Source organism: Dromiciops gliroides, chromosome 5 (genome assembly GCF_019393635.1).
Source record: "Dromiciops gliroides isolate mDroGli1 chromosome 5, mDroGli1.pri, whole genome shotgun sequence".
Classification (NCBI taxonomy): Eukaryota; Metazoa; Chordata; class Mammalia; order Microbiotheria; family Microbiotheriidae; genus Dromiciops; species Dromiciops gliroides.
Window position 1 is genome coordinate 214,213,248 of NC_057865.1, and position 26,398 is coordinate 214,239,645.

General features: G+C 38.1%; 1 protein-coding gene and 1 pseudogene across 1 annotated transcript in view; one reads left to right on the forward strand and one right to left on the reverse strand.

Annotated features, from left to right (window-relative positions):
• The window catches only part of SENP1 (SUMO specific peptidase 1), a 64,838-nt gene that overhangs the window by 30,418 nt on the left and 8,022 nt on the right, over nt 1-26,398 (reverse strand). The window contains 7 exon segments of the mRNA XM_043965980.1: nt 1,558-1,853; nt 1,944-2,047; nt 7,570-7,741; nt 12,061-12,214; nt 18,677-18,761; nt 19,519-19,649; nt 23,640-23,687. Of these exon segments, the coding sequence (XP_043821915.1) occupies nt 1,558-1,853; nt 1,944-2,047; nt 7,570-7,741; nt 12,061-12,214; nt 18,677-18,761; nt 19,519-19,649; nt 23,640-23,643 (946 nt within the window). The 5' untranslated portion in view covers nt 23,644-23,687.
• LOC122727998 lies at nt 7,696-11,269 on the forward strand (annotated as a pseudogene).

Sequence of the window (26,398 nt, forward strand, 5' to 3'; positions counted from 1 at the left end):
AAAATTGCCCTAAGGCTCAGCAAAAAGCGCTATTATAGTAAAATGGTGTGCTTAAGTGAGCAGGGTGTTCTAGTTAAACTAATCTTCTGCTTAATGATGTTAAATCCCCCACTGCCATAAAAAATGTCAACTGAACTTTCTTAGAACCAATCTCTAACCTATGTATGCCCGGAGCTGCACAGAATAGGCCAGAGACAGTGTCAGGAATTAGAGAGAAAGTTTATTTTCTAAGTGAGGAAAAAGGCTTGCAAGCAAGGAAGAACTATAGACACATGTGCTGAGGCACCCCCCCTAGTGGAGGGAACCCCAGGTAGCATGGGGAGATGTCAATACTTATACTAGTGACTGCTCAGTGAATTGTAACCCTAACAATGAGGAAGCAGCAAGCATGGGACAAGCTTGATTCACTTGCAGGACATTCTGACTTTGTCCAGTGTTTGTCTTTGACCAGAGAAAATCTGGTGAATTATGTGACCAGCCCAGAGGGTGAGATCATCCAGAGGGTGATCACAAAGGATTACTGTCCTGCCAAGCTCAAGGCACACCTTCCTTGCTGGGCCTTAGCTCTGAAAACAGGGAGTGTACATTTTATTTTGTCATTGAAAAAATTAAGCAGAATCCATCACTTCAACACTTCCTGAAAATCCTTCTATAGTCTATGAAACTACTTTTCTGATTTTTTTTTCAAGTGGCAGAGGGAAACAGAAGGGTTTTCAAACCTGTAATTTCATTTGTGATGAGAATTTCAGGTAAAGAAACTTCCTCCACAAAGGCAGATGGACAGTCTGCAACTTAAAGTCTTAGAAGCTTGAACTGGGCACTGAGAAGTTAAATATCTTCCCCACAGTCACAAAGCTAGTATGTGTCAGAAGGACTTTAATGGTGTCATAAGAGCATTGAAAAGTCAAAGATGTACAGCTTTAAGTGGCATTAGAGGTGCATTTTATACAGCCCCTCGTTTTAAAAAGAAAATCTGAGACCCAGAGAGGTTCTGTGGTCTGCCCAAGCTCACAGAGGCAGGAGAGGATCACTCTGCTTCCCAACGAAATGCTTCTTTTCATGTAGACTGCTGCTGCCCTGGCTCCAGGCCCGGCCCCATCTCTATCTGTAGCACACTGCCTTCCCCTGCTTTATGAAAAGTGTGCTAGTGGTTTCTTCTGACTGCTCAGAACACAGAACTGCTTTCCTTCAACACTGCAGTGCTTCAGCAGGATAACCTCCAACAACCAATTTTAAGGGTAGGGCCAATAGATGTTTTTGATTGACAAGCCCCATTGTAAAAAAACAATAGCTTCAAAACAATAGCTCAAAAAAGGTCTAAATGTGCACATATCAACATTGTTTTTCTTTGATAAATCTGTTAATAGTATGTCTTTTGCTCTTTTATTTGAAAACTGAGGGATTCTATTTTTTTCTGAGGACTAGTTAATCGTAAATTGTACTGGAGCTAGTAAGCCTCCAGATGTAGTTAAGTCAGACTAGATTTAGGAGTAGAAATTAGACACTAGGGGAAAAAAACAAGTAGCTGCTTACACTCTATTTGTGCAATAGGTTTACCTTCAGACTGTGCATTTGGAGCTGGTGTGTGATTTGGCTGATGTGGATGAGAGGGGTGTTGGTGAGGTTGACTGTGGAGATCAGAATTCTTAGATTCATTTGCAGCAACACCTGGAAGGTAGTGAGACTGGGGAAATGGTACAGTGGGGTGGGACAGCTGTTCCTGGGTATGTAAAATGCTGGCTGAGCTGCCTGATGGAGTGTCAGAGCCAATGGTCTGAGCTGCATAGGAGGAGTTTGAATCTTGAAACACTGGATCTTCCAAAGTACTCTTGTTCGAACTGAGGCATCTAGACCTAAGAAGAGAAGAATACAGTTTCAATATCAAGTAACTTAAACAGTGGCGTCAGGTTGACTTGAAATTTGTGTTTCTGTGACTCACTCACAGGTGTAAAGGAAAATGTGTGGTGGGTTTGGCTGTGGAAAATTGTTTTCCAGTAACCATCTGTAGCAACTGTCTGTAGATCTCTCTCTCTTCTTCTCGAACTGTCTGTGAAAAAATAAAAGAGTCAAGTATTTACTTCTGACAGCAGTGTTTGGGACTTCCAGAGGTTCTGCCAAAACTCTAGCAGGGTATTAAGGCACAGAAAGGAAAGAATCAGGAAATGTGGTGCCCTTGTACACTCCATGCCTAAAATGCAGGCTCTCCATATCTTCCTTAGAAGAACACCTCAAAGTCACTTCCTCCATGAAGCCTTTTCTGGTTTCTCCAATTTTAATGATCTCTCCCTCTTCAAATTATTTAGTACTTATTTATCTGTATACATAATGACTTCCTGAAGTACAATGTTTAAAAAAAAAAAGGCACAGGGGAACAGAAGGAAGTTCAGAGGGAAACACAGATAAGTAGGATAGTTTTGAAACATGTTTAATTTATTTTATACTTTTTTAAAAGCAACCTACTATACATAATAGAGATTTGTGGTTTCACACATGATACTTTTTCTGTTCTATTTTGTATATAGAAATGGGGGGATTTTAATGTGTGTTAAAATGAGAATAATTTTTTTAAAATAAAAGAGTAGGACATTTACCAAAACAGAGTTAATTCTTCCATTACATTTAATTTCTAAGACAATCAAATACTTTCCAGAAGTTAAATGACTCATCACTCACATGCTTTCTGCCACTATCTCCTCCTTTACCTTTCTTTCTTTCTTTTCTTTTTCTTTTTTTTTTTTGTGGGGCAATGAGGGTTAAGTGACTTGCCCAGGGTCACACAGCTAGTAAGTGTCAAGTGTCTGAGGCTGGATTTGGGCCAGTGCTTTATCCACCTTTACCTTTCTTTCACATGAGGTGACCTTACTCTTTACTAAGTTTAATTCCTCCACCTGCTCAAGTGATCCCATTCCTTTGGGTCTCCTCCATCAGTGACCACCCACACATCATCCCCACTTTTTCAGTTATCTTCAATCTTTCTCTGTCTATTGGCTCATTCCCTCCTGACTACAAACATGCCCTTGTTTCCCCCATTCTGAAAAAAACCTTCACTTTATCCTTCCATCCTAGCTAACAACTGCCCAATATCTCTTCTGCTCTTTGTGGCTAACCTCCTCAAAGCTGTTTACAATAAATGTCTTCACTTTTTCTACTCCCACTCTCCCCTTTTTAAAAAATTCATTATTAGGGGGTGGATAGGTGGTGCAGTGGATAAAGCACCGGCCCTGGATTCAGGAGGACCTGAGTTCAAATCCGGCCTCAGACACTTGACACTTAGTAGCTGTGTGACCCTGGGCAAGTCACTTAACCCCCATTGCCCCACACAAAAAAAAACCACCTTATTATTTATTTATTTTTAGCATTGGTTTTTAAAATTTTGAGTTCCAAATTCTCTCCCTCCTGCCAGCCCTTTCCCCACCAACTGAGAAGGCAAGAAACATTATATCAACTACACCTGTGAAATCATGAAAAACACTTCCATATTAGCTATGTCATCCCTGACTCTTCAATCTGTTGCTAAGGCCTGGTGATTTCACCTCAGCAACCCCTCTCGTATATGATCCCTTCTCTCCTCTGACACGGCCACCACTCTAGTGCAGACCCTCATCACCTCACATTTTGGAATATTACAATAGGCTGCTGGTGTGTCTGTCCATTTTGAGTCTCTCACTACTCCAGTCCATCTCAGCCACTAAAGTGAGCTTCCTACAGCCCAAGTCCAACCATGTCCAACCATGTTATCCACTATTTGATACACTCCAGTGGCTCCCTATTGTCTCTAGCAGCAAATACAAACTGCTCTGTTTACCAAAGTCCTTTGTAATCTCGCCCTCTCTTACCTTTCCAGTCTTCGTATACCTTCCTCCCCACCAAGTACTCATCTCCTCTTCAATCCAGTGATGTTGACCTCCTCTCTGTTCCACAAACAAGACATTCCATTTCTCAGCTCCAGGCCTTTTCTCTGACTGTCCTCTATGCCTGGAATGCTCTCCCTCCTCATTTCCACCTACTGGTACAGTGGATAAAGCACCAGGCCTTAAGTCAGGAAGGCTCATCTTCCTGAGTTCAAATGTGGCCTCATATACTTACTAGCTGTGTGACCCATGATAACCTGTTTTCCTCTCTTTCCTCATCTGTAAAATGAGCTGCAGAAGGAAATGGCAAACCACTCCTGTAACTTTGCCAAATAGTAATTAAGGGAGAAAACCATTAGTCTTTTGACTCCTTTCACTTTGTTACATTTGTATCACACTTTACAAATTTACAAACTGTTTTCACATACACCATTAAATTTGGCTCTCACAATAACCCAGGGGGTAGGTAGCAAGTAAAAGTGTTCCAATCTTACAAAAGAAACTGAAGTCTAGAGAAGTTAAATGACTTGTCCAAAGTTACCATCCAAATAAGTGTAGGAAGCAGAACTTGAACTCAGATCATTAGAAAGATAGTCAAGAACTCTTTCCATTAAACCATGTTGTGTGACTTTGGGTAAATCCTTTAACAGGTCTCAATTTCAATTCCTCATCTTAAAAATTAGAATAATACCTATCCTGTCTACCTCAAGAAGCTGTCATGAGGATTACACAAGATAATGTATGTGAAAACACTCTTAAAATTGAAAAATATTATACAAACATAATACCTTACATATCTTTATAATGATCTCTAACACACAGCCTTGCACATAGTAAGTTTTCAATAAATATCTGTCAACTGCATATTATATTTTCTTTCATGCAGTTGATAATTAAATCATAATCACAGCCTTTTGGTATTTAATATTTGCCAAATGTGCAAAAAGAATTAAATGCTGAACAGCATATTCATAATATCTATCCAAAGAAACATAACCGTCCATGGTCACAAAAGGTTCTAATTCTCAAGTATGATGACACACAAACATACACATACATATTCCTTCTCTGTCTTTTTGGGGAACAAGGGGCTAAGGGAGTTGGGACTACTGGATTTAATTTCTTTTCTGTTTATAGATGTTGAAGGTTTGCGGTTGTTTTGGATTGGGGTTTTTTTTTGGATCGAGAGTGAAAATCATTTAACAGAGACAATAGGGACAGCTAGGTGGCGCAGTGGATAGAGCACCGGCCCTGGATTCAGTAGGACCTGAGTTCAAATCCAGCTTCAGACACTTAACACTTACTAGCTGTGTGACCCTGGGCAAGTCACTTAACCCCAAATGCCTTGCAAACCCCCCCCCAAAAAAACAAAACAAAACAAAACAAAAAAACAGAGACAATAAGTATTTCCATCTAACCCACCTAGCCTATTAGGTTTCCAAAGGAAGCAAGGTTAAAGTAAGATCCTAAATAAGGTTGTGCACAGTGACAGCATTATTGTTCTATGAGCAATTGTGAATGACTTAACCGCTATCAGCAATACAATGATCTAAGACAATCCCAAAGGACTAATGATGAAGTATACTATCCACCTCCAGAGAAAGAACTGATGTTGACTGAGCACAGATTGAAGCATGCTGTTTTGCGCTTGCCTTTTTTTTTTACTTGAGTCATTTTGTATAAAATAACTGATATGGTAATGTTTTACATAATTGCACATGTATAACCTATATCTGGTTGCTTGCCGCCTCAAGGAGGGGAGAGGGTAGAGAGGGAGGGAATGAGAGAGGGATAAAATTTGGAACTCAAAACTTTAAATAACAATAAATAAATAAATGAACAAACAAACGAATGAATGAATAAATAAACAAACATAGAAATGAATGAATGCATGAATGAATGAATGAAGATGGATAAATAAATAAATAAAAGATCCTAAATAAGGGAAGTACTTTGACATATGGAATATTGTTCAAGTGAGAAGAGAAAATTCAGTGAAACCTGCCATTAAAAAAAGAAAGAAAGAAATAGGGGAAGAAAGAAAATCAGAACCCACCCAAAATACCTCCTTGATTTCTTGGAAAATGTGAATGGCAGGGGGCAGCTGGGTGGCGCAGTGGATGGAGCACCGGCCCTGGATTCAGGAGTACCTGAGTTCGGATCCGGCCTCAGACACTTACTAGCTGTGTGACCCTGGGCAAGTCACTTAACCCTCATTGCCCTACTAAAATTAAAAAAAAAAAAAATGTGAATGGCAGCTGGGTGGATATTAGATAGGAGAAACACTGGAAGGCTAGAAAGATGGACATAATACCCCCCCAAAACAGAAAGGAATGAAATTAGGTATCTTTCATAACTGGCTGGAGAAAATTGTTTTTTCTTCTTTGTATTAAAAATCTAGGCAGGGGGCAGGTGGTTGGTGCAGTAGATAAAGCACTGGCCTTAGATTCAGGAGGACTTGAGTTCAAATCCAGCCTCAGACACTTGACACTTAATAGCTGTGTGACCCTGAGCAAGTCACTTAACCTTCATTGCCCCACAAAAAAAAAAAAAAAAAGAAATCTGAGCATACAAGATGCTTTACAAAAGAACTACTGATAGGAGCAGCTAGGTGGTGCAGTGGATAGAACACTGGCCATGGATTCAGGAGGACCTGAGTTCAAATCTGGCTTCAGACACTTAACAATTACTAGCTGTGTGACCCTGGGCAAGTCACTTAACCCCAATTGCCTCACCAAAAAAGAAAAAGAACTACTGACTTGGGAAATGACAATGTATCTGAACTTCCCTAAGATTGGAGCAAAAGGTTTTCATAAGAAGATTTTTAAACTACTAACAATCATATGAAAGATTGACCCAAACCACTAATAAGAAAAATATAAAACAAAACCTACACTGAGCAAACTAGCAAAGATGAAAAAAGAGAGAAATGCCCAATACTGAAAGGGCTGCAGGAACACAAACACATTAATACACTGTTGGTGGAGTTGTTAATTATTCTAACCATTATGAAAAGAAATATGGACTAAGAAAGTCACTAAAATGTCCATAATCTTTGACCCAGAAATTTTACTGCTAGTTTACTCTAAGGAAGTAAAAGACAGAAAGAACAGTGTCATAGGAGCCAAATTACTCCTTGTAGAACTTTTTTGTGGGTTCAAAGAAACAGAAACAAAGTCAAATGCCCTTCAACTGAAGAATGGCTAAACAAACTGAGATACATTAATGTAATATAATGATTGTGTTGTAGAAAATGAAGAATATGAAGAATTAAAAGACAGACATATGAACTGATACAGAATGAAGTCAACAGAACTGGAAAAACAACATAGAAGAGTACAACAACGGAAATGTAAAGAACAAAAGAAAACAAAACAATAAGAGTAATTATAATGACCAAGCTTGAACTCAGAGGAGGTTAAGAAGTGAGGAAGTAGGTGTAGAATACTGTATACACGGGCAGACACAGATGATTTATTGGCTGGTTTTGCTGAACTGATTTTTTCCCTCCTTTTTAACTTTTTACTATAAGAAAGAGCTCACTACGTAAGAGAAGGGAGGGAAAATTCAGAAATTAATGTACTTTCAAAACAAGACATCATGAAAAATAAGAATAAAATTAAAAAACCAAAAATGACAAGAAAAAAAAGACAAACTGGGATATCAGATAGCTGAGTGAAGAAAGACCATAGCTTTGGATACAAATGGCTTTTCTTACCTCTTCTGCTGTACTAATATATCGCCTTTGGGTTTTCTTTGGACTTAAAAGATTACGACGACATGAACCACTCCACGATGGACTGGTAACAGGCTTAATAGGAAAGGTTTTTTCATAGGCAGTCACATGACAGTGATGGTTTGACTTTCCAACAAACGTGTTTGACATTCCACTGTGAAAAGAAATTTGACAAAACATTAGTTGACAATTACAAAAGATAAGATTAATTTAATAATCATTTTTTTCTCTTGGAAAGAACATAATTCAACTATGTGCGAGGGTATTGAGTAATGAAGGAAATGATCCACATTCATCATGTGTTTGGGAAATGGCTAGTTAGGTGGCATTTAAGCACATACATGCACACCTGTGTACACACACATATCCCACTCAATACCTCAATTTTCTGGATAAATTAATGATGAAGGCAACAAAATGGAAGAAGCTAAAGACCTAGATTCAGACCCCAGCTCTTCCAATGACTACTTGTGTGATCATGTTCAAATTTATGACCCTGTGTGAACATGAGTGAGAGAAGTTTAGTTTCTTCACCTGTAAAATGCAGAGGTTGGACAAGCCGGTCAAAGAACACTGGCTATAATAAAACCAGATGACCTGACTTCTAATCTTGTCTCTGAATCTTACAACCTGCATGACCTTGGGCAATTCATTTCACTGTCCTGGGTCTCAGGTTTCTCATCTGTACAATGAGGACATTTGTCTAGATGGTCTCTGAGGCCCTTTCCAGCTGTAGATTTATCATCTTCGGATCCTAATCCAGCATCACAACTAAGATGAAAAACAGAACTGCAACAATTTCCAGAGAGGCGACACCAGAGGGCGCCCAAGCCTTACTCAAATACAAACATGGCTTTATTTCCTTGTCTCTGTCATTCTCTCTCATCTCATTATACCCTTTAGCTAACTATTCCAACATAGCCAATGTTCACTAAAGTCACAGATTTAATGTTTTCAAATATCTCCCATCTAAAGAAAATCCCTGTCAAACTAAAATTCAGCACTTGTCAATTGCAATGAAGGCCAAGTGAGAAAGAATAGTTTATATTCTTTGTCCAGCCCAAAGAGAGATGAATTACATAAAACATCCTTGTGGAGAGAACCAATCAAGCCTTATTTATAAGACTGAGTAAACGTCTCTGTGCACTCTTTCTCATCTGTTTTCATCCTAGACAGATAAGACACCTGAGCTAAGAGCTCAGAAAAAGGCTACACATCTAACCCTAACCCTAAACCACATCAGATTTAACATGAAACTAATTCTTTAAATCAGTACATGCCGCTGATTTCCTTGGTTTGAGGGAAATCAGGCTGGATCTGAAAAAAAAAAATCAGGAAACGAATAAAGAAACTTGAAATACACTATCTCATTTCTATTTCACCTTTATCAACTTCTCATGATAATCTGTATTGAGGTTATAGAAGAGGAAGGAGTGTGTATGTGTATTTCATGGAGTGGAGGGGAGGGAAGGGAAAGGTGAACCTAGAAGAACTCGAGTACTGCTGCTTTAGAAAAATGCTAACATTCCTTCAGAGAGAGGGATGGAAGTTGTTAGGCAAGAATGGAATGAGAACAGGTGGCAAAGTTAAGGGTAAAATGTGTACCCTAGTGATTATATGATGGTCTTCAAATTATATCTATTTGCAAGATGGCTCTAAAGTTAAAGAAAGAGTAGGTAAATGGGGCTACCACTGCTAATCAGAATGTATAACCCCATACAACAAAAAGACAGAATTATCTTGTCCTCACCCAAAGGTCCATCACCAAAGCAGAATTTTTAAAGCTGCCACACAACACTCAGGCTTTTAGTTTTAGGTTTTTGGTTTTAGTTAAGCAATTCTCCTTTGGAGAATTTGGATAATTGGACCCAGCCCTCATCACAATTGTGAGTTCATCATTTCCCTTCTTACATTTTTTTTGGTGGGGCAATGGGGGCTAAGTGACTTGCCCAGGGTCACACAGCTGGTAAGTGTCAAGTGTCTGAGACCGGATTTGAACTCAGATACTCCTGAATCCAGCGCCGGTGCTTTATCCACTGTACCACCTAGCTGCCCCCAGTGAATGAACAGTTCTCAAAAGGAGAACTGCAAACTATTAATGATCATATAAAAGATTGCTCCAAATCACAAATAAAAGAAACACAGCAAAATAACTCTGAGGTTTTAGCTCACACAAAGCAAATTGGCAAAGATGAGGAAAGATGAGAAGAGTCAATATTGGAGATATTGTGGAAAGAAAGGCACATACTAAAGCAACTACTGGTAAAACTATATATTGGTCCAACCATTCTAAAAAACAATAAAGAATTATGTTTAAAAAAAAAAATTCACAAAAATGTCCATACTCTTTGACCCAAATATCTCAGTGTTTTATCTCCAAAGGTCAAAGATTAAAATGCAAGCTTCAATACACACCAAAATATTTATAGTACCACTTTGAATGGTTGTAAAGAACTTGAAACAAAGTCCATGCTAATCAACTAAAGAATGGCTACACGCTACATGAATGTGATATAGTATTACTGTACCATAAAAAACAATGACTATAGGGAAATATAGGGAAGGCATGAGAAGATATATGAACTGATATAAAGTGAAATAAGCAGAACCATGAAAATAATTCATACAATTTACAGAAATGTAAATGGAAACAACACAACTATTTAAAAATGAACACTGAATATTTATAATGATGAAGCTTGACTTGAAAAAGAGGTATGAGAATGTACCTTTCTCCCTTCTTTTCAGAGGTAGACAACTATGTAGACTTTCAGACTTGGTGTTGATTAGGTTTGCAGCACTGTCAATTTTCCTTTTTTTTATTCTGTTATAAGGGATGGTTCTCTCAGTGAGGGAGGGATACATTGGGAAATGAGGTAATTTTTTTTTTAAGATCAAAATTTGCTAATGGCTTTAGAGCAGGGATTCTAAATCTGGGGTCCATTAACTTTTCTATTAAAAAAATTTTTTCGATAACTATTTCAATACAATTGGTTTCCTTTGTAATCCTATGTATTTTAATTTACCCATCTAAAAAAAAATTTTCTGAGAAGAGGAACATAGATTTCACCAAACAGATCAACAAAAGGATCACAATATAAAAAAGGTTAAGAACCCCTGCTTGGCAGTTGCCTCCTGGGAGTTTCTCTTGCTTTATCTCTGGTCCCCCATGGCCTTGCAGAACTGAAACCTGGCTGCTGCCAGCACTGCCACAGCGTCCCATAAGGAGGCTGAGCCTGGGGCAGGCACAGCCCTAGGATCCGTGGGCAAAAGGTTACAGCAGGAATAGGAATTTCTGCCTTCCCAAAGTCTGACAATCTCTTCAAATGGGTTGGGACCATCCATGGGGCTGATGGGACAGTATACGAAGACCTGAGGCAAGCTCTCCCTGGAGTTCCCCACTGGCTACCCATATAATGCTCCCACTGTGAAATTTGTCACACCTTGTTACCACCCTAATGTGGATACCCAAGGCAATATCTGTTTGGACATCCTCAAGCACAAGTGGTCAGCTCTGTATGATGTCAGGACCATTCTACTATCTATCCAGAGCCTGCTGGGAGAACCCAACATTGACAGCCCATTGAACACACATGCTGCTGAACTTTGGACAAACCCCACAGCCTTTAAAAAGTACCCGCTGGAAACCTACATGAAGCAGGTGACTAGCCAGGAGCCCTGACACCAGCTGCCCAGCCTATCTTCCCTTCATCTTGTTCGAATGTGTATGTGTGTGCGTGCATCTTTTCCCCTTGCTCATAACCTGTCTTTTCTCTTCTGTACAGGACTGTATCATACTGTTTTCCTTTTTTCTCAAACTCTAGTCCAGCCCTCAGCATTAATGTATAAATAAATTTGGTTTTGTAAAAAAAAAAAAAGAACCCCTGCTTTAGGGTAATGAAAAAGCAGACGAGGCTACCCTGTTCAGCACAGATCCCTAGAGAATGAAGACAAAGGGATGATTTGAGGCTGGGGTGACTAGGATAAAGCTATTCTCTATAGCTGTCAAAGATGCCTTCCTGTAAGTTGAGCAGCAGTATCTCAGTACTAAACAAAGTCAAGTTGTTTAAGTCAATTAAAGAACTGACTGGGCAACATGAAGAACCTAACTAGAGCCTAACTAGAACCCACAGAAATCAACTTTGGACAATATCCAAAGTTAGCATCTTGATCCTAAAGAGACTCGTGTGTGTGCGCGCGCGCGCGTGCGCACGTGTGCACACATGCGCATGCTATCAATAAAGTCTCACTAACCTTTCCATACCTGAGACTGATAGGGTTTGGCCTTTAGCAAACTGAATAAAAAGTAATTCTTATAAGAAATTTAAGAAAAGATTTGTCCCAACTCTCAACTCTAGACTCCAAAAATCCCTTCCTAATAAAAAGTAACAATTCAAATAGCTACTTTGTGTGAATATTCTTCAAATGTGAGGTAGGACTTTAAGTAGGGTCTTATGTGGATAGCATACCAACCTGGAGGCCTTCCGAGTGTCATGGTAAAGACTTCGGCTGATTCTGGGTTTCTGTAAAGCTGAAGTTGCTAGAGGGGTGGAATTTCTCCAGTGGCCATTCACACTCTGACAAAATGTTCTTGGCTCAACCAGAAAACTGTCTGAGGAAGGGCTATCTAAAAGAGAAAAATTATGTATGTCATAAATAACTATATCTGGTATTCTGTAATATATTGCTATCATGTTAATGTTCCAAGCAATGTGGCAAATCACATATCTAAAGAAACCGAGTCTCAATGTTTACTTCTGTAAACTACAGCTGATTCTCAGTCTCGTTAACCTAAAACTCGATGAAGAAGATTAGCTCTGCTACAGCCACGTGCCTTATCTATAATCAATATGACTCTAGGATGTCCAACCAAAGTTGGATTTTACCCCAACTATATCTTGCAAATAGGTAAAAGACTAAGGAGAATTTTAATTAAAATGAAAAACATGAGTTACTTAATGAGCAGCTGGTGCTACTTCCTTTTTGTCAGGCACTTTCTTCTCCAACCAAGGACCTTCTAAATACTTTCTAGCTGTTGTACAACAAAAATGACCTAATACCTGCATTGGAGGCCTGCTACTGCTTATCTTCAACCTGCTGAGGCACAAGACTATCACTCTGAGGACTGCTATTACTGACCCCAATTTCTCTGACCTATAGACTGAAAAGAGCAATGGCTCTGACATCAGAGAACCTGGGTTCAAATCCCACCTATGTTGTCATTTACTACCTTAAGCAAGTCCCTTCTCTCCTATGCCAAATGAAGGGCTAGGACTAGATGAGCTTTGAGGTCTCTTCCCACTCTAGCACTAGAAAATAGGAGCAATATTACAGAGCAGTAGATAGAATGTCAGGCCTGGAATCATGAAGACTCTTGTTCAAATCCAGCTATGTGACCATGGGCAAATCACTTAACTTCACTTAACCTGTCAGTTTCCTCATCTGTAGAATGAGGATAATCAAGCACCTACTTCCTGGGGTTGTTGTGGGATCCAATGAAATAACAATTATAAATCACTTAGCACAGTACCTAGCACAAAGTAAGCACTATTTAATGTTAGCTATAGGGATACCTGGGTGGTATAGTGGATAGGGAGTCAGGAAGACTCCTCTTCCTGAGTTCACATTTGGCCTCTGACACTTAATAGATGTGTGACCCTGGTCAGGTCACTTCACCATGTTTGCCTCAGTTTCCTCATCTGTAAAATGAGCTGTTGAAGAAAATGGCAAACCACTCTAGTATCCTTACCAAGAAAACGCCAAATGGGGACATGAAGAGTTGGATGTGACTGAAAAACGACTTAAGAACAATATTATTAGCTATTATTGTTGAAGGACAAAGCTGCATCAATTGATGCAACACATTTTTTTTATTCATAAGCTAAAGAAAATAGAGATAGTTTGGAAAATTTTTTCAAAGTAAATGATAACATCTGTTTTAAATTATCTGTATTTATAGGACATTTACAGAGAAAGGAAAAATTATAGTAAAATTGTTTTTAAAATTCGCATCAATTGACCCTTGGTCCTTCAAGATAAAGCCAAATAAACCTACAATTCTGAGTAATCTGCAACACATCCAACAGAAGCAGCTGATAAAGAATTCTCCCCTCTATCCACCATGGTGGCCTCCACTGCGGTGGTTGTGAAAGGGGAATGGAAGCCCTAGATTCGGATCCCAGCTCTGATATTTTTAGTATCTGTGTGGCTTCGGATCAATTATTTAAGTGCTTTGGGTCACAGTTTCCTCATCTGCAAATCAGGAAAAGTAGATAAGATAATCTTTAAGGCCCATTCCAGCTCTAAATTACATTATTTTACAGAATGGAAATATTAGAATGATTATTACTGACTCATTTCTAAACCTATTTGCAAATCCAGGGTTTCTTTCACACAACTTTTTTCGAAACGCTGGATTTAGATTAGCACAAAATAATATTTTATCAATTAATCTTAGCTTAATGACAAGAAATTTGCACTATCTTGACTTCAAAATTAGATTGTGATATTTTTGTTCTTTGTGTTAAAGAAATCCCCAATATATTTTCCTATGAAGTACATTCACTTGGTGGTGGTATCTTCATGACAAAGTCAAAATAATAGAAGTCTCATAAATAATACCATGAAAATCAAATCCTAAAATGCACAGTACAAGCACTGACCTTCATCTCTCATACTCTTCTGCTTAAATCTAACCAAGAAATAGTCTCTAAGTACTGATGTCTATTTGAGGAATAAGTCTGTCAAGAAACCCAAATTATCCTGACAGGCATGAAATTTGAGACCAGGGCTGATGCAGTGACCTTCCCAATGGTATGTGATAGAAGGTTCAGCTTCAAAGAACATGATACCAGGGAGTCATCACATCCAGAATTAGCTGCTTTTATCAGGGTCTCAATGAAATCATGGAATTCTCTTCAGCTGTTGAAGTGATCAAGCAAAACCAGACAAGGTCCACCAGGGAGCACCACAGACATTCAGCCTAGGAAGGATTTGGATGTGGGATTCTGGCATTACTGAGAAGTCAAGAGTTGTAAATGTCATAGTTAAGATTACATATTAAGCAATAACTTGACAAAGAAATGAGCATCATGGATCCCTTTTTTGGAGGTACTTAGTAATTTAGTATCCACTTAAAAACTACTGAAATAAAATATCTTAAAAGTAAACAGCATCCAAGAAGTCACTAAGCTATGCATAACCTTTTTTTTGTTTGTTTGTTTTTGTGGGGCAATGAGGGTGAAGTGACTTGCCAAGGGTCACACAGCTAGTAAGTGTCAAGTGTCTGAGGCTGAGATTTGAACTCAGGTCCTCCTGAATCCAGGGCTGGTGCTTTTATCCACTGAGCCACCTAGCTGCCCCTTATGCATAACCTGTGAACCAGTGGTTCTACCCGTAGGCCTACACTACAAAGAAATTTTAAAAAGAGGTAAAGGACCCATATGTGAAAAAATAAAGCAGCTCTTTTTGTTAAGACAAAAAAAAAAAAACGTAACAAAAGGGGTGCCTTTCAAATGGGAGAAAGACTGAACAAATTTCAACATATGAATATAATGGAATATTATTGCATCCCAAGAAAATAACAAAGGGTATGGAGAGAAGGCTTGTATGAACTGGTGCAGAGAGAAGTGAGCAGAACCAGGAGAACAATTTATACAAAACCACTGGGAGACTTAAGAATAAAAAAGAAAAGAAAAGGTCATTAAAGCATTTTTTAAATGCATAGAATACAACTGAAGTAATTACAGACAAGCAGGACAGCATTTATTATATGCTTTAAAAAAAGAAAATCAAGCTATATAAAAGAGATTCATAGTTTCATGAAATGTTTTTCTGTTTTACATATATGGAAATGCTAATTTTATTCATTAAGTTTAGAATTATTTTTAAAAGCAAATGTCCTCATCTTAGTAAATGGTATCTTGAGATAAAGGTTGATGAACCTTCAGAGCAATAATCTGTAGCTCTAAGGTATATGTACAAATTAAATCATTTTCATTCTAAGCTATTTTTCTTTGTTCAGAACAAAAAACTTTTGTCTTCCTTCTCTTTTGTGGTCTTAACCAAATTTAAAGTGGTTTAACAATGTAAATAGATACCTATAAGCTGACTCTAAGACTGGAACGATGTTATTATTTTCCTGCTATTAAGATGAAATGATGTTAACATCTTCCTGCTACCAGGAATATCCGTTTATTTTGTTCACCAATTAACTCAAAAGCAGGTTTTAAAAAATAGGACAGGAAGAGAGACTAAGTCTGTGAGCTCAATGGTATAGGAAACTCCTAAGTAAGGTTACTCCTTCTACTAATACAGGTAATCTGGCACGTTCTTTTGTAGCTTTTGTCTGAAGAGACCTAGGGAACTGAGGTGTCCAGGGTCAGATAGCCAGTATGTGTCAGAGACAGAACTTGAATCCATGTCTTCCTGGGACTGAGGCTAAGTCTCTATCCATTGCACCACATTGTTTCTTTTTAAAAAATACTGGTCTCAAATTGATAGAGAATTAGATTTGTATAAACCTGATTCAAGAAGACAAGCATAAAGTCTTACTTAAAGACTTACTAAAGAGTAATAATTGTTATGACTCTAGGGCTCCCAGCTGACCCAACTATATTTCTATTTCAGTCAATCAATAAGCATTTATTAGGCACCTACTATGTGCCAGGCATTGTACTAAGTGAAGGTGATAAAAAGAAAGACAAAAAACAAAAACAAACCAAAACACCAGTGCCTCTTCACAAAGACCTCCCAGTCCAATGGGGGAGAAAACATGTAAATAACTACTATGTACTAACAAGATATCTGCAGGATATTTGTAGATAATCAACAGAGCAAAAGCACTAGCATTAAGAGGGTTTGGGAAAGGCTTCCTATAGAAGGTGGGATTGTAGCTGGGACTTGAAAGAAGCCATGGAAGCCAGAAGATGGAGAGAAGCCAGAGAAGAGCAGGGAGTGCATTCTAGGCACAGGAAGAGAACCAGTAAAAATGCTGAGAATCAGGAGATGGAATGTCTTGTGTGAGGAAGAGCAAGGAAAGAATCTTAGAATCAGAGAAGCAGCAAATATCAGTATATAGTTGTTGGTTTTTTTTTGGTGGGGCAATGAGGGTTAAGTGACTTGCCCAGGGTCACACACCTAGTTAAGTATCAAGTGTCTGAGGCTGGATTTGAACTAAGGTCCTCCTGAATCCAGGACTGGTGCTTTATCCACTGCACCACCTAGCTGCCCCCATCAGTATATAGTCTTTAACTTCTTTTTTTTTTTTTTTTTTTTTTTTTAGTGAGGCAATTGGGGTTAAGTGACTTGCCCAGGGTCACACAGCTAGTAAGTGTTAAGTGTCTGAGGCCAGATTTGAACTCAGGTACTCCTGACTCCAAGGCCAATGCTCTATCCACTGCGCTATCTAGCTGCCCCAGTATATAGTCTTGATGACAAGACAGATGAACCGAGGACCTCCATTTGGTCCAATCAATTGGCAAGAAGCAAGGCCAAGGTGACTAGGGTAAGGTTTGTTTAAATGAATAGGTCCAATAGAATTTACAAAAAAAAAATAACCCAGCAAGATACACAATGAACTGGACATGGATAGACTGAACGAGAAATTTTAAAATGAATACCGTTAAAGAGCAAGATTACACAGAAAACAAATGGGATGGGGAAAGTTATAAAGAAATATATTTTGGATTCAAATGGAAACATTCATTACACAAATCCTTTACTGAATGGTCAGTGGGACAGTGAAAAATCATAATTTCAGAGCTGGAAGAGACCTTAGAGATCATCTGGTTTAACCCCTTCATTGTGCATAAATTAACCAAAACCCAGAGAGGTGACATGATTTGCCTAAAGTTGCTTTTCAGATTAATGCGGACTCAGAACTAGAATCTAAAACTCCTGATTCCCAGTTCAGGGCTCTCTCCTCTACACAGCCCAATTTAGAAGTCAATGACTCTTTCTATTCTATCATGCTACTTCTCAACATGCTTAGTAGACCTCTCTTCTATGGGAGTATCAGTTAGGAGGAAGGCAGAGCATAGGCTGGCAGGTCAGGAAATTGAAACAACCCAGAAAAATGTAAGCACTTGCCAACCATGGAATGTATGATGAACATATAGGAACAGCTATGGCAGGTACTAGAAAGAATTTATGGCTAACTTCAAAAAAGAAGCTTGGGTCCAAGTAAAGTATTACTGTTTCTATTTAATTATCCCCATTTTTTCATGGTCCTCTTTCACTGGAATTTTAAAGGATTTTTGGGGGGGATATTCTCATCATAAATGTAAACCTTTTAAAACCCAAACACAGGGCAGCTAGGTGGCACAGTGGATAGAGCACCGGCCCTGGAGTCAGGAGTACCTGAGTTCAAATCTGGCCTCAGACACTTAACACTTACTAGCTGTGTGACCCTTGGCAAGTCACTTAACCCCAAATGCCTCACTAAAAAAAAAAATTTTAATTAAAATTAAATTTAAAAATAAATAAAAAATAAAACCCAAACACAGTTTCTTGAAGAACATATAGAGATTCTGATAGGCCAAACATTAAGCTTTAAATCAATGCCATGTTCTCTGCAGATCACAAAAAACAAACAAAAAAGACCCCTATAATTTTTTTCCAACTGCCACTGCTTTTCTCCCCACACAGAAATATAACTGCAAAATAAGAGGATGGATTAGAAGACAACTATCCAAACAGTTCATTCAGTGGCACAGCATATAAGAGTGTTGTGCCTGGAGTCTGAGTGACCCTGGGCAAATCACTTAACCCTGTTTACCTCAGTTTCCTCATCTGTAAAATGAACTTGAGAAGGAAATAGCAAACCATATCAGTTCCTTTTCCAAGAAAACCCCAAATGGGGTCACAACTGAATGACCAAACATCTAAATAAAAACTCAAATTCAGTTATGACTAGAATTGAAAAACAGCAATCAAAAGGAGAGTTTTAAACTAATGATTTAAGAGAGAAATTACACATCATTCTTGACAATAGCTAAACTTTAAGAGATAGCAACTATAAACACCCTACTAGAAAGAAATATGGAGCATATTAGAAGTATATTTTATGACTCCAAGAAATGCATCATACCTGAATAATAATTTGGGTTATATACTGTACTCCTTGTGGAACAAGTAAAAGGTGGATCCAAATTTTCGGGCCTGGAAGACAAACCCTAAACAAAACAAAGAATGTTTTTCAAATCAGATTTCAGATAATAAGATGAAGGAAGATACATTTTTTAAAAAATTATTCATTAAGTGAAACTACAAGATATGTTAGAAAGCAAGAAATTTAAGCAAAAACCTGAGAAGGAAAAAAAAAATAGCAGCTTGACTACGTGATTAAGGATACAAAAATGAAAAAGAATACAATTCAAAAATTGTTTTAAGATTTTATTTTAATTCAAAGCATACTCATTAGCAAGGTACACATCTCATGATATGAAATGCATCCACTTATTTAAATAATGAATCTATTCTACATCCGTTGCTGAGAAAGCTGTAGCCTAAAGCACCAAAGAAAAAAATGTGGCTCAGTAGTGGATATTACTTGTTTCCCAGAGGCTTTTGGGTAGAAACTATTAGAAACAGTTCAATTAGAGGTTTGAAGAGCAGCTACATGCAGACACATTTTCTTTGTTGTTGCTAAGCGACTTTACTAATCGATTAGAGCATTTATGTTTATCCTATTATGTTCAGTAAGTATCTATTCAGAATGTAGCATGTTTCCTCAATGTTGTTGCCCCAAAGAGATCATAAGTAATTTGATATGTGCTTCACCTGTAAAATATCAAACACTAAAATTTGCTCATTAATGTTCTTTATCTGTAAAAGTTGATATAAAGGTCATTTGGACAGAGAAATGTAACTATATTCAAGAAAAATTTAAAAGATAAAACATTTAAAATAAGTTAAGGAGTGATTCCAAACCTGGTGGTCAGAAAGTGGAAGCTGGTTCTCTTGAAATCCTCTCTCTGGCAGGAGATGTGTTTTAAATATGGTGCTGTGGTTCACTAAAGTTATTTCTCTAGACTCCATCCTCATAGTATCAGAAATCTCATCTGAGGGAAAGGGCACAAATCAGTCCATTTTATGGGATGCCTCAACTGAAATTCTCTCCTGCTGAATCAAACTTTTTGTCATAATTTACTTTTTAAAATTTTTATTGATTCATTTTTATGCCACAATCATAACCCAGGAATCTCTCCCCATACCTTTGTTCCCCACCCCACCCCACCCCAAACAAATAAATGATAAGAACAGTTAAAAAAAAAAAAGAAACAATTTTTGGACACAACATAATTTGAGCAATTTCCAAACATGATGCTATGAAACAGCTCCACAATTAAGTGGATTTCCCTCCTTCTAGCTACTCTAATGACTAGCACGTCATCTTAATTTGAGCAAAAAAAAAGAATTAAGTACAGAAAATAGCCTACTTACAAGTAGGGTAGACTAGAAGAAAAGTAGCAGATACAACCTTCAGAAGTACACAAAATGCTTTATTCAAGCCTTAAAAACCAAGCATATTAATTATGAAAAACCAGATTTCCCCCCCAAAAAAATTCTACACTTTTGCATTTAAATTTTTTAAAAATTCTATTTACCCATTTAAAAATTTTTTTTTTGGTGAGGCAATTAAGGTTAAGTGACTTGCCCAGGGTCACACAGCTAATAAGTCTCAAGTGTCTGAGGCTGGATTTGAATTCAGTTCCTCCTGACTCCAGGGCCAGTGCTATATCCTCTGTGCCACCTAGCTGCCCAAATTTTTTTTATTTTTTTGGTTTTTTTGCAGGGCAATGAAAATTAAGTAACTTGCCCAGGGTCACACAGTTAGTAAGTGTCAAGTGTCTGAGGCCGGATTTGAACTCAGGTCCTCCTGTCCTCCTGAATCCAAGGCTGGTGCTTTTTCCACTGTGCCACCTAGCTGCCCCATATTTACCCATTTTTAAATTCTATGCTCTTGATTTTTTTTTTTAAGTATGGGATGGATCTTTTTTGTTGTTTTCTCTTTTAACTTGCATCTGTTTCTTTGATCTTCTTTAAGACTTTCTTTAGGGGGCAGGTAGGTGGTTCAATGGATAAAACACTGGCCCTGGATTCAGAAGGACCTGAGTTCAAATCTGGCCTCAGACACTTGACACTTAATAGCTGTGTGACCGTGGGCAAGTCGTTTAACCCTCACTGCCCTGCAAAAAAAAAAAATCCAAACAAACAAAAACAAACAAAAAACAAAACACACACACAAAACTATATCAGCCAATCACCAATATAAAGTAAGGTCATTACTTTTGCTATAAAATAATAAATTCAGTCAGACACATATAGGAAACAGAAGCAAGGACAGGTAACTAAGTGTAAATACAAAAGAGTAAAAATGATATCAGGAATCCTAAAGCTAAGATGGTGGTGGTGAATACTAAAAATAACAAAAAGAAGCATTCTAGCTATACTGGGACAAGGAGATGATCAAGGGACAAGACCACTGCTTGGTGTGGATGGAATGATAAAGGATGACAGAAAAGGCATAAGCATCCAACCTTTATTTTGCCTCCATTTTCTCTACAAGGGTAAAAAAAAATTGTTTAGCCTATGAAAGATAGAATTAAAATGATTAGCAGGAAGATGAAATACATATGAGGTTCAAGATAGGTGAGCTGATCAAAAAGCACCTGGCTCTCCACAAGTCGTTTAAGTTCTTAGGTCCTGACAAACTACATCTCAAGGTAATGAAATAACTTATGCACATGTGACTGTAGAGGTACAAGTGGTTAGCCTTCAAAAATTATGGAGAAGGGAAAAGATGCCACAAACCTGGAGGCAAGAAAATACAATACTGATTTTGAAAAAAATAAACAGCTAGTAGTTTTCAAATGATATGCAGGTGGGCTTGACCAATTTCTGGCAAAATTCTAGAATTACGACTTTAGGAAGAGAAGTAATGCTTCATCAATAGGTCAGAAAAAGTCAGAGGAATAACACTGACAGTGAATGATGGGATTTCTTCCAGGCATTTGCCAAAGTATCTTACAATACCCTACTGGACAAAACAGAAAGAAGAAGTTTACAGTGCAATGTCCCAGGAACCTGTCCTGGGCCCCGCATGGTATTTTTTTTATCATTGTCCTGGGTTAAAGTACAAGTAGTATACTTGTCCAAGCAACAGAAAACAGAGAGTTGGGAAGGACACTGACATGTTAGGAAACAGAGATGGGTTCTAAAAAGATATCAACAGAATATAATGATGGGTTCAATCAAAGAAGAAAAAATGGATTAAGGATAAACATCATCTTACCCTTAGATTCAAAAGTAAACTGCACAAGGACAGAACAAGGGAAGCACGATCAAAAACCAGTTTGTGTAAATAAGTTCTAGGATTTTGAGGGAACTGTAAGCTCTGTGACATGTGAGCACTGTGACATGACAGACAAAAAGCTAATTCTATCTTAGCCAACCTTAATAAAGACCTGGTATCTACAATAAGGGAAATGATGGTCTCACTTGAACTCTGTCCAATTTACAATATGCTCTGAGGGCTTTGCTCAGTTCCGGCTACATCTTGGGAAAGAAAATGACAACTCGAATGCATAAAAAGCAGAGTCACTAGGATAGTGAGGAAATTGAAGAGCACACTTACCAGGCTCAACTGAAACAAGTAGTAACATGTAATCTTTTTTTTTTTTTTTGCGGGGCAATTGGGGTTAAGTGACTTGCCCAGGGTCACACAGCTGGTAAGTGTTAAGTGTCTGAGGCCAGATTTGAACTCAGGTCCTCCTGAGTCCAGGGCCGGTGCTCTATCCACTGCGCCACCTCGCTGCCTCTGTGTAATCTTAAGAAACAAAGACAGAAGGGACACAAGAGCTGTCTTCAAGTACCTCAGGGCAGTTATAGAGAAGAAGAATTTTCTGCTTGGCCCAAGAGGACAGGGCCAAAGGAGACGGAGCTGTTTCTAGAGGTAGCGGGTTCCCCCATCTTTGGAGAGCTCCATGTGAAGGCTAGATGCCTACTTGTTGAGGATGTTGTGGAAGGAATTCCTATTCAGGAAGTACAGTCCTAGATCAGGGCTTCTTAAACTTTATCCACTCACCACCCCTATTCACCCCAGAAATTTTAATGCAACCTTGGGTATATAAAACAGGTATACATACCCTTTGACTGTTGCCAAATTTTTTAGGACCTCGACATTCAGTTTAAGAAGCTAAATTCTAGATAACCTGTGAGGCACCTATCAACTCTAAGATTAGTTCTGTGACTACAGAAATTCAATGAAAATAACAACAAACAATATGGCAGAGGGAGGGGAAGGGAAATAGGAGGGAGGGAATGTTGGAAAGAAGTGGTAGAAGAGAATAAAATGGGGAAAAAAAGCAGAAAAAAAGGAAATAGGGAGGGAACTAACAGAATATAAACATCACAGAGGATATGGTAAGCGGCAATCTTATAGATTTTTATAGCCAATCTCAAATTTCTTTCAAATTGGCCACCAGTAGATTCTTGTACTGATCCCTTCTATAAAAAAAAAAGAGAGAGACAAAGGAGGATGCTATGAACTAAACAGTAGAAAATGTCATAGCCACAACATTTCCCAAGATCATATAAATAGAATCAAAATTCATATAAAGCAGATGATTTATTGTATTTTGCTTTCTTCTGTAAGAGAAATTAGGGGGCAGCTAGGTGGCGAAGTAGATAGGGCACCAGCTCTGGAGTCAGAAGGACCTGAATTCAAATCCAGCCTCAGACACTTGATACTTACAAGCTGTGTAACCCTGGGCAAATCACTTAACCCCAAGTGCCTCACCAAAAAACAAACAAATAAATGAGAGAAATTAGAAGATGCTTCTTAAATGCTCTATTAATTTTTTTTATCAAAATGAGGTTTGTGTATGTACATTAAGTAATTGGAACTGAAAAAGCACTTAAAATTACCATCGAGTACAAAAATATAAACCATAGAACTATGAGAAAATAAGATTTGTCAGACTCTTATCTCCAGTGCAGCTAAGCTGTCATAGGAGTTAACACTTCCACCTTCACATGGTTGTCCTTACCCATGTCCAGCCTTGTCACATCACATAGTTCAGAGAAGATACAGGGTCCTAGAAAAGACAGTACACAAAGGAATATTACATGCTGAATATCGGTATGTGTATATATCATGTGTGTGTATATATACATATCCACACATATATGCTTATGATAGTACCACAAGAAGCCTTAAGAGAAAACAAAAAGAAGCCATAAGAGGACGAGTTAGTCTTTGTGTTCTTTGTAAATATATAAGAAACCAAAGCTACAAATTAATTAAATAAATCAAAATAAATAGAACACAAGGGGGACTGGCCCCATTTCCCTCAAATGCAAAATGAAGAGCTGGACTAGATCAGAAGTTCTTAACCGGTTTTGTGCCATGGACCCCTTTGGAAATCTGATGAAGCCTATGGACCCCCTTCTCAGAAAAATTTTTCAATTTATAAAATAAAATACACGGAATTATAAAGGCAACTAATTATATTGAAAGTTATTAAAAAATGTTTTTAAAGGTCACAGATGTCAGGTTAAGAACCCTGAACTAGATGGTCTTTTCTGAAGTCCCTTCCAACTTCAGATCTATGTTCCTATGATTCCATGACAGGAAAACGAATTCCATAACAACGCTAAGCTGGAGTAAACTAAAAGCCTCTCTTTAGCCTATGTACAAATGTGAAATTTAGAAGGGACATTAGAGAACACTTGTCCAACCTCCTCATTTTACAAATGAGGAAAGTGAGAACCAGAGAGTAAGTTAACAAATAATCTATTTGCAGTCCCATAGCTTGTATAAAGGTAAAAAGTCAAAATTAAAACGCAAACCTTCTTACTTATCTTGGTCTAGTGCTCTTTCCAATAAATCAGACTAAGCCTACTATCTAATTCAGGCAGATTTATCTAAAATTGACCCTGAGAGTCTTTCTTAGTTCATACACATATCTAATCCTAAGTTATACATAGATAGAAAGACTGATAGATAGATAAAAGCCTGGTAGAGTTCCAAGCAGTATATAGTTCTGTCTTTCTCCAGTTGATATTAACAGACATTCCCTAAGGATGAAATAATGCATAATACACAGTAGAAGGATTACACGTTATACTGCACAACTTCTTCCTAGAACTGCTAAAGACCAAAGTGTCTGATTACACAAATCTGTTAAGAAAGTTTCCCCAGGTAGAATTTAAGTTTTAAAGTTGCTTAATGAGCTAAATTCTTTCTCTCTCAAAAAACAAAAGGGGATGACCACTGTTCTCAACCACCCTGCCCCCACACATTTTCTTTCTTTTTTTTTTAATTTTTTTTTTTGTGTGTGTGTGAGGCACTTGAGGTTAAGTGACTTGCCCAGGGTCACACAGCTAGTAAGTGTCAAGTGTCTGAGGCCAGATTTGAACTCAGGTCCTCCTGACTCCAGGGCTGGTGCTCTATCCACTGTGTCACCTACTTGCCCCAACACATTTTCTTTTAAAAATATCCTTAGCTAGGGGCAGCTAGGTGGCACAGTGGATTGAGCACCAGCCCTGGAGTCAGGAGGACCTGAGTTCAAATCTGGCCTCAGACACTTGACACTTACTAGCTGTGTGACCCTGGGCAAGTCACTTAACCCTCATTGCCCAGCCAAAAAAAAAAATCTTTAGCTATTTGTTAAGAGGAGAGAATATGATCTGTCACAGAATTAAAGTAGCCTTTTCACAATTCACTCCATCAGGCAAGTCACTCAATAATCAACTTTCATTATTCACTGCTCTTTTCACCTTAAAAACACCAGCCCTAAAAGCAGCTGCCCTAAAAAAACTTCTTCAATAGTCCCCTACCCCTTCCCTGACTCAATCGGAGGATGCCTCTCCAGGACCACAGTTTCAGGAAAGCAACAACAATCTTTAGCTTCATATCTACTACACTTTTCCACAGAGCTGGTATTCATTCCTTTCCCTTTCTAGAACCATGACCAAGTCAATTATGCCGGTTGTTGCTATATAGGTTTTGTCAGACCTACTCCCAGTTGCCCCCATTCACCAGCTCTCTAACTTTATGGGACAAAGGGCCCCTTCCTAGATACCATATGCACATATTTTGCTTGTTTATATATTCATTCTCTCACTGCACAAAAAAAGAATGCTGTTTTTTAGGGACAGAAGGTTCCACCTCAAATTCCGCATCCTATGGCTTTTTATGTTTTAGTGAGATGAAGGTAAAAAGGAAAAAATTTTTCTTTTGAATTCTAGCACCCTGTATCCCATATTAAACCCTTTTCCCCAACCACAGCCACTCTAGAATGCAGGTTGGCTGGGGATTTTGAAAAGGTAGCATTGTGGAAGACATTTAAAAAAAAATAAATGCACATAGTTTGTTCCCCTCTCTATAGGATATATGTATTTACTTTGTGATAAATTAAGTCACATATGTACAATTTATGTTCAAAGACTTCAATCAATAAACATTTATTAAATACCTAATATGTGCCTGACTAATATGCTAAGTGCTGGGGAAACAAAAGAAGCAAAAGATACCGACCTCGAGGAGCCTACAATCTAAAGGGAGACACAATATACAAATAAATATATACAAAGCAAGTCAAATATAGGATAAATATAGAAAACAATCAACAGGGGGAAGGCATTGAAATTAAAAGAGGTTGGAGAAGGCTTCTGATTAGGTGTGACTTTAGTTGGAGTTTAAAGGAGGCCAGGAAGGTCAGTAGTCAGAGTGAAGGAACAAGAGTATTTTAGGCATGGCGGACAGCCAGAGAAAATGCCCAGAGCCAAGAGATGGAGTGTTTTA